Here is a 9,480-nt window from a genome sequence, read left to right as displayed (position 1 = left end):
ATGGCTCCAATTTGAAAGATTTTCAAGCTTAACATTCTAAATGACTTCCTGACGCAACTGAGTGGGCTATAAAGCATATGTCCACTTCTCGTGTCTAAGTGAGCTATATTACATATGGCCCCAGGCTATAAAGCATATGGCTTCAGCTTACGTCTGAGCTATATTACATATGGCCGTAGGTTACGTCATGGATCACCCAGACACGATCTAATGATGATGATGTCATAATGCACTCGGAGGTTTACGACCTTATGTCACTCCGAGAGGGCGCACTTTTATTTGGGCTCTCATGCATGCTACGTATATTATATATATGCTATAGATGCACAGCCACCTGATCAGCTGGCCTATTATGATATCATCCCGGACGCGGGATGCCCGGACGCGGGCTATATGGATAATGGATCGGGCCGTACGTTCCACGGCAATATATGGATCGGGCTGCACGTTTCGCAGCAATACATGATATGATATGTTACGCGTATGCATGCATGGCTCCGCCTTAAGAGGCAAGCAGTTACCAACTATCTTTTCGTCTTTGTTTTGTCTTCTTGTGCTTCCGTTACTTTATGATATATGCCTTACATACTCGGTACATTGTTCGTACTGACATCCTTTCCTTTTGGATGTTGTGCTCATGCCCACAGGTAAACAGGGAGACGACCCACCTCCTAGGAGTCGGACCGGCTTTGTACCAGGAGCACTTCCATAGCCGGAGGTGCCGTCTTTGATATATTCTTTTGTGTACATATTTGGATATGATGGGGTCCTTTCCCATCGTCATGACCTCAGAGTTTCAGTTAGAGGCTCGTAGATACTTGTATGTGGGTAGCAGTTGTCAAGTGTCCCTCGATGTATATTCAGTACATTATTCTTTTGTTGCTGTAAGGGCCTATGTATGCATGAGTACATGTTTTATGGAATGGATATGTGAGCAGATCAAGACAATAGTAGCATGATGTGCGGTGCTCGGTAGCCAGTTTTGGGTACCCGTCACGGCCCTCTAGGCGGGTCATGACATTAAATCTCTTGTTATGCTTATGTATTAAATGATTTTTATTTCTAATGAAATGGGTCTTTGTTTCTTTAATTAATCTCGTTTTGAATGATTCTTAAGGGAGTAGCTAACCCTAAGACTCGTTCATTTACTTTGATTGAGCTCGGAAGAGGAAATCTAGGTTGGGAAAGATTAATTGACAAGAATTTGGGTCATTAAGTTCATCTAATAACTTGAGCTCGGAAGAGGATAGTTACTTGAGGTTAAATTGATTGTGCCTAATATCACACTCTAAGGCTTGGAAAAGCTTAGAGTGAAATTCATTGATTTGGTTGGAAGGCTTTCAATGAGATTTTAGAAATCATTATCTATTAACATAAACCCGCTCTTAGTTGTAAAATCATAAAATATATTAGATCGTTACTTGAGAGTTCCTTGTATCCATGCTTGTGGCCATTGATCATTTTATTTGCTTTCTAGATTAGTTTATAATTTCGCATTAGGTATAATTTTCTCAAAAACCAAAATATTATCAAGTGTTTAGCTTAGCGTAGAAAGTGGTAATTCCTTACTTGTTTAAATCGCCTAGTATATTATTCTCTGTGGGATCGACCCCGACTCATAGTTGGGTAAATTATATTGCATACGACCGTGTACACTCTCTTTGAGGAGTGGATTTGGACGTTACCATAGCTAACTACATACCGCCGAATAAATACATTGTATTTACTCGTAAAAATTGTATACAAACAATAATTTTCCAACATGAAAAGCAGTGAAGAAGGAAGAGGAGGAGGCAGTGTGGTTGTGGATTGTCCTTCATCTGGTTTTCTAGAGCTTCGTTCCCACATCTGATTTTCTAGAGCTTCGTTCCCACATCTGATTTTCTAGAGCTTCGTTTCCATTTCCATCTTTCCCTATATAGGAACCACAAACAAACCCTAGCCAAATCCACAAACCACACAGCCATGGCGATCTGGAAACTCTTATCCCAAAACCTCACCACATCCCATTCACTCCGACGTCTCTCCAGAGAGAACAGATCTGGCCAGCGACAGTGGCATTTCTTAGATTTGGTGGTGTCGTCGTGGAGGAGGAAGAGGCGGAGGCAGATCTAACCAGATTTGGCCGGAGAGAGGCACCAGAGAGAGGGAAAAAAAAAAGAGGGGTGAGGGAGAAATAAGCCATAAAACCTAATGTATTTGGTATAACTATGATAGGTAAATTGAAAACTCATTGTAGCTATGAAAATTAATTAAATTAAATAGTGTTACTAATCATAAATACCTCTTAGAGCTAACTATGCCAAGTAAAAATTCCTATTAAGAATTCATTATGGGCCACTGTATTGTAAATCCAGTTGTTTTGGGTTCATTATTCTGATAATACTTGACCAGTTGAATTCTGATGAACAAATGAGTCAATTCCTCAAATGGTCACTCAACTTAAGTAAATTATCTAGTAAAGTCATTTATCATTTTTTTTGGTTCCTCATATGGTCATCGAAGTTTATACATTTGCCTGACAAAGTAATAAGGGCTAAAAATTACTTTATTAAAAATAAAAGAAAAAGGGTCAAAGTAGTCCTTAAGTTTGAATTTTCAATTAAAATAGTCCTTATTCTTTAACATAAAACACTAACAACCTTTTAATGATAAAAAATAGTACTATTTTTAGTAAAACTCTAACTGTGGTATTGAAAGTAACGAAACACATAAAACATTATGACTGATAACTTTAGAAATGAAAAAAAAAATTCATTTTATCACTGCTAAAAAAAGAATATGAAATAGCTTATATGTACTCTATTTGCTTGGAAACTTAGGAGTTCAACAATAAAATAATGGTTTCTATTTATTCATTTTGTGAGTAACCTTTATTTTGATAAAATAGTTTAAATTAGTTGTTAGTTTCCTCTACGGTAGAAAGTATTGCCTGGAAATTCATAATTAATAAGGAGGACGATGAATTCCTTCAAACAAAACAAACTAGGTCCTATTAGGAAAAATTTCATATGTAAAGATTAATCAAAACATAGGTACATATTGAAGGAAATCATTATAATAATATAAATCATTCGACATCGCGTAAAATGAGGAGATTCTATATCATCGTTGTGTACTGTTTTTTTTATTTTTTTTTTATTATTATTTTTTTTTTGAAAGTTTTCATATATTATTTTTGCCAATCTTGTAATATTGTTTGAGTGAAAATTATTTTCCCCCTCCAGCCCTGCTAAAAAAATACATCTCTCTCAATTTAGGACAATAGTTTTTCCTTCCCTTTATCTCATTTAAAATATTTAGTACTTATTTTACCCTCTACGTTAACACTCTTCATTTCTTTTTACTTTTGGACATTATGATAATTTTTTTTAATATATTATGAACTTACCTATAGGACGAACGCAGTCTAATTTACGAAGAAAGAAAGTGAAAAAGAGTTGGAGGACTATTATTGTTCGATGTTTAAGAATAAGGACTATTTTTAATTGAAAATTCAAACTTAAGGGACTACTTTGACCCTTTTTCTTTTATTTTTAAAATGACTTTTGACCCTTGTTACTTTCGAAGGCAAATGCATAAACTTGAATGACTATATGAGGAACAAAAAAAAGATACATGACTTTACTAGGTTATTTTAAGTTCAGGGGTCATATGAGGAATCATTTTTTTGCGCGGATTGTCCTTCTTTTGGGGTGGTCTTTAATTTTTGTCCCTCAAATTACTGGTCTTTAATTTTTGCCCTTTGCTTAAAAAAATGGCCGAAAATACCTCGAGGTTCTGGGTTCGAACCCATGCTCAGTCAAAAAAAAAAAAAAAATCCCAAGGCAAGGCTCTAGGAAAAGTGCCCTTAAGCCATATCTAAAGTTATTCCAGATCCGGCATAGGTTGCCTTAAGGCATAACTAAAAGTCTGCCTTATAAGGCAACCTATGCCGGATCCGGCATAACTTTAGTTATGCCTTAAGACAACCTATGCCGTCTCCGGCAGAGGTTGCCTTGGCATAACTAAAAGTCTGCCTTATAAGGCAACCTCTGCCGGATCCGGCATAACTTTAATTATGCCTTAAGGCAACCTATGCCGCATATGACAGACTTTTCCAAACGCCTTACCTTAAGATTTTTTTTTTTTTATGCCTGAGCCGAGGTTCGAACCCAGAACCTTAGGATATTCTAGGCGAAGAGCAAAAATTAAAGACTAGCAATTTGAGGGACTAAAATTAAAGACCACCCCGAATAAGGGGCATTCCTGCGAATTGCCCATGAGGAAGGGCATTCCTGCGAATTGCCCATGAGGAATTGACTCTGAACAAATTGCATGGTTTAGCCTTCAAATGGGCAGGTCTTTAACTTTAGTCCTTCAAATGGGCTGGTCTTTAATTTTTTTCCCTTTAAAATCGAACTTATGTTTAGTCAGACATAAATTCTTTAACGGCAATAGTCATGCGGTGTATAACTTGTGAGATATTATGATGCGAAAATATAAACGTATGTCCCGTGAAAAAGTTATTTGCCTTTGAGGGACAAAAACTAAAGACCAGCACAAAATAGGGGGAAAACGTGCAAATGACCCAATTCTGATTACACAAATGAGCCTTACTAGGGATGTTATTTTCAAATCTCTTCAGAGGACGGATCTACATTGGATGTTGTGGATTCACGTGAACCTTTAGATTGTGTTCATACCTTGTTTATGTATTAAGAAATTCATCAAATATTCATAAATATTTGATTGTGAACTCAATTATTGTTGCATATTAACTTTGAGGTCACTGCAAGAACTCATAAAGATTTCTTGTCAAAGAGCCACAAAATTAAAAACAAATTTATAAAACACTACAAAACAATCGAACTGTTTAGAATGTAAAAAAGGAAGCATATGGTAAAAACATGCAACTCAAATCAGGCTTCTCCATAACTTTTGTTCTGGGAAATATAGATACACTTGGCTACATAACAAAAGGTTACAAAATAAAGGCAAACATTGCGCTCTTATTAGAAGGTTTTATTTATTGAATTTGCAGCTCCTTATGCTTGTAAACAATTGAGCAATGCTATCCACTTGATCTAAACTATTAAGGAAAGCTATAAATTATATATGTAAAACGAAATATGAATAAGTCCTAGCTGCTATGAGCAGCGCATTTCAGGAAGGCCCATAGACAATTCAGTCTCTACCTCCCAACTCTGTGTACTTTGGCTACAATTTCCCATTTCTTTCACTTGAGCTGGTGGTGTTGGTGGTGGTGCTGGTACTGCTACTGATGTTGGCGCTAGTAGCGTTGGCCTATGCCCGCACTGAGTTGAGAAATGATTTTTTCGAATGTGAAAATGAAAGCATGTACCAACTATTAGCATAACAAAAAGAATAGTTTGAATAACCTATAAGATAATGAAAATATGCTTAAACCCTAGTATAATTCCACAAATGGCGAGGGAAATTTCAGAAAAACAATCGCAGTCTTATCATTTAGTTACAAAGAGATTTGATATTATAACTTGGTCTTACCAAAATAAGAAACAATCAAGACACGATGCCTTCTAACACAAAATTTTGAAAAACCACCTCTTAATTTAACCACATGATCAACTATAATATAACAACATACCCAGTATAGTCCCACAAGTGGGGTCTTGGGAGGGTAGAGTGTATTCAGACCTTACCCCTACCTTGAGAGGTAGAGAGGTAGTTTCTGATAGACCCTCGGCTCCAGAAAAGCAACTCAAAATAGGTCAGAGAATGAAATAACAGAAGTGAAGAAGCTATGTCAAAGCACTTGAAAAAAGGAACAATAACTACAAGAAGTACAAGAAACAACAAATAATAACAGACATCGAAGGACAAGAAACTACATGATTAATACTACGACTACTAGTATGAGAGGATAAACGAGACAAGACTCTACTACCTACTAGCCTTCTACCCTAGCAAACTTAAAACTAGCTTTTTCCAGTGGGATGACAATTGAACTACAATTTACGGATTTGTCACAAGAATTTGATGTGGTCCTATTCACATGGTATTAATCAAATAGCAAATATCAGAGAGTTCACCTTTTCACGTAAACTTGCATTTTGTTCGAGCAATAACCTCTCCTGAACGAAGGGAAAAAAATGCATTAAGTTCAGAGAACAATTAATTACCAATTAGTAAAATAGCGAAAATGCATTAATTAGCTGTTCATGATCATACCCTGGCTTCTAGGCGTTCTATTTCATCTTTGAACAATTGAACCTAGAAAATGGCAAAAGAAGGATCTGGTTAATGATTATTTTGGATAAAACTAATAGTTATTTTATGCCAGAATATTATAAGTTACTGACTGTATTGTAAACAAGAAATAAGGAAGGAAAAGGAATTATGTAGAAGATTGATACATACCTTTCTGGCCTTGATGTTTCTGAGGCTCCTCTCGAGCTTGTTGTCAATCTCTTGTAGTTCATCCATTGAACATGACCCTAAACCTTGGCCCATCATCTTCCTAAAGAAATTTGCATGCAATTCAAAATTTGAGTGAAAATCTCAAGTAGTTTGAAGATGTGTCGCTCATACTCTCCAAAAATGTCGCCGCTTCTAATCATACTCGGCAATTGAAGCTGTGACGCATGGAGGAGAAGAGCCGGAAAGGGCGAAACCTCTCTTTGGATCCTCCAAAAATGCATTATTTTTAAAGGATCCAACACGCAACTAGCGACATTTTTAGAGAGTCCGAGCAACATAGGTTTGAAGAAATTAAAGAAGTAAATTGAAGAACTATATATGGAAGGGAGAGAAGTGACAATTAAGTAAGAGGAGAACCGTTTGGAAGCTTCAAGGATCTCTATCTTCTTCGCCATGTTAGCTGTCTCATGCTTCAAATGCTGCAAATGAAATCAATTTGGCAGAACAATATGAGTAAACATGTAGTAAAATTTCCAACCGGACTAATTAATTGGGTAGGGAGGTTGTAAAACTATTCTCCAAACTGATGGAACAAGCCCTACTACAAATAATGAGATGCAAAAATTGGTAGTACTATATTCCAATGGACATTCATGAGATAATGATTCAATCTGTGTCACACCTCAACAAGGTACTGGGACAATTTTGCGACCCAATTATTATCTAAACCTCATTGAGATTTAGGCGTGCAATTTCATAGGTGCTAGAGTTTCGGCCATATAGTCAGTCTACTAGTCTTCCACAGTTTTCACTAAAAAATAGAGGTAAACAAATGAGGTTGACTTGAAAGAAACCATGCGTTTCATCCTATCTTAAGTAAGCATCTATAACATGTATGCTAAAATACAAAGTGCTTTATACTTTACATATAGGAGAAAAGTGGATTTTGGATTATGATGATGAGAATCTATCTAGTTTTAACCCATCTTTTGGTCATACATGAGGTGTAAATAATATGAGAACAGACAAATGGGATTATGTCAGTTTGCATATGACAAACTAAAATTTATTAGCAGTCACAGTTATAGATGATGTTGAGAAGATTTCTTTAATTTGGGCCACTATAAGATCTTTCCCTGAGTGCTAATTCATGAGTTAAGTGCAAAGACAGCTGATTTTGGAGCAACTATTTAAGTCATTTCCTAAGTTTATAAAATTTTATAAGTTTATCTACTTTGGAGTTATTTCAGATATGTGATGGTTGAATTTAAGCTTGCCACAAAATATCCGAAATTTGAACTGGGTAAAATTCAAATATTTTACCTAAAGTTCACCCATTTTTATCTAAGCTTCAACGACATATGGCTGAAGTTTAACCATTGATACATGAAGTTGACCATGTGAACAAATTTTTGCTAAGAAACAACAATTTATTTGTTTTTCAGATTCAACAATCCGACACACGATTCTATGCCTAAATATACTCCAAATGAGCTCAAATTAGAAACATAAGTTCTAAAATTATAAAAACGAACCTCAATCATTAATTTGTCAAAACAATAACAAATCTAACAAATCACTTTCCAAAAGTGATTATTTTCCAATATTTTCAACCTTTTCCAACGAGACCACTTCATTTAAACTCGCTTTTCATATGGTGAGGAAGCAGTGCGTGCTTGATCTAATGTTTGCCAAAATTGAGTACAAGTTAAATAGTTTTAAAAAAATTGGGTACAAGTACTGACAATGTCCAAATAGAGCACACCGTGAAGTTTTATGTGCTAAAAGTAGGGGTGACAAACGAGCGGTTTGAACTGAATATGAGTGAGTCAAAATGGGCTAAATTAATATATTAGTTATTCTCCAACTCTGCCAAAAATTAATGAAGAAATTGCACGGTTTTCCCTTCAAATGGGATGCTCTTTAATTTTGGGAAAACAGCACAAACTACCTCTAAAATGTAAAATATTTACCAACCCATGCCCCCTCCTAAACTAGTTTTGCTTCTTACCAACTGGCCGAAAAATATTTACACAGTACCCCCTCGCCCAAAAACCCTTCCTTCATGATACCATCGCAGTATATTTATATATCAGTATCATGGAGGACTAAGAAAAAGGATCCCCGAAGTCCTCCATGATACCCGTCGGTATATTTATGTACCATGATGGTATCACGGAGGACTGAGGAGTGTCTCATTGAAGGACTGAAGCAATCCTCCACGATACCATCTCAGTGTATTTATGTACCACGATGGTATCACGGAGGACTGAGGAGTGTCTCAAGGACTGAAGCTGTTACACCCCGCACTTTCAGTGCTACACCCCGTACCTCGTAGAAGCACTGGTTAAATTTGAATGTAAGTATGTCAAGCTATGGCTAGGTAAAACAACTTTGAAGTGTGAGGAACGAAGCATTATTAAGTATATTGTTTAAGTAAAGGATGAATTATGATCTTGTAAGTAAATAGCAGGAAGGACAACCTTGGAACCAAAAGGACATGACCATTGTCAAGTATGATTAGTGATAAATATCATGTATGGAGAGTTTCAAAAGATTTCGGGATCAAGCAAATGAGAAGAAATAAGTTTGACAAAAATTTGGAACAAGTTGGCAGAATTAAGGACAGAATTTTGGGTGAACTTTGGAGGGGTATATCTCTAGGTATATGGGGAGCTTTAAGGTATTTCAAAAGCCTAAAATGAAGTTCGTTGAGTGTAGTTTCCAACGCAATAAACCGCTCGTCGATACGACATCGGAGTAGAGAATTATGGACGTTAAATTCAGTGAACGGAGGAGCGAGAAACGATGCTGCACTACGATTGCCGACTTTAGCTTATATAAGGGCAAAAACCCCCGTTTTTCTGCACAAAATTTCCCAAAAACAGTCCAGAAAATTCAGCCAAAGCAAGAGAGCTTATATATCACATAAAAGCGAGGATTTTGAGAGATTTTAAGTTACGGAGTATTAATCGAGGTCCGGACAACGTGTAGTCACGATTATAGTTTTGTCTTGCGTTGGAATTGGCTTGGATTCAAAGTAAATATTGAACATATGGATGCTGCGAAATAAGGTATGAATCTCTCCTTATTAACATT

The 9,480-nt window shown here is 36.2% G+C and overlaps 1 protein-coding gene across 1 annotated transcript; it reads right to left on the bottom strand.

Annotated features, from left to right (window-relative positions):
* Positions 1-4,879: 4,879 nt before the first annotated feature.
* LOC132042611 (MADS-box protein AGL42-like) lies at positions 4,880-6,951 on the bottom strand. Its single transcript, XM_059433148.1, has 5 exons — positions 6,799-6,951; positions 6,382-6,481; positions 6,193-6,234; positions 6,054-6,095; positions 4,880-5,297 (listed from the first exon to the last, which is right to left on the bottom strand). Exons 1-5 carry the CDS (start codon positions 6,834-6,836, stop codon positions 5,130-5,132), a joined length of 390 nt encoding a protein of 129 aa, XP_059289131.1. The 5' UTR covers positions 6,837-6,951; the 3' UTR covers positions 4,880-5,129.
* Between the last annotated feature and the right edge of the window lie 2,529 nt (positions 6,952-9,480).

The sequence above is a fragment of the Lycium ferocissimum genome, unplaced genomic scaffold (assembly GCF_029784015.1).
Source record: "Lycium ferocissimum isolate CSIRO_LF1 unplaced genomic scaffold, AGI_CSIRO_Lferr_CH_V1 ctg16511, whole genome shotgun sequence".
Lineage (NCBI taxonomy): Eukaryota > Viridiplantae > Streptophyta > Magnoliopsida > Solanales > Solanaceae > Lycium > Lycium ferocissimum.
This window is presented reverse-complemented; position numbering and strand designations above follow the sequence as displayed.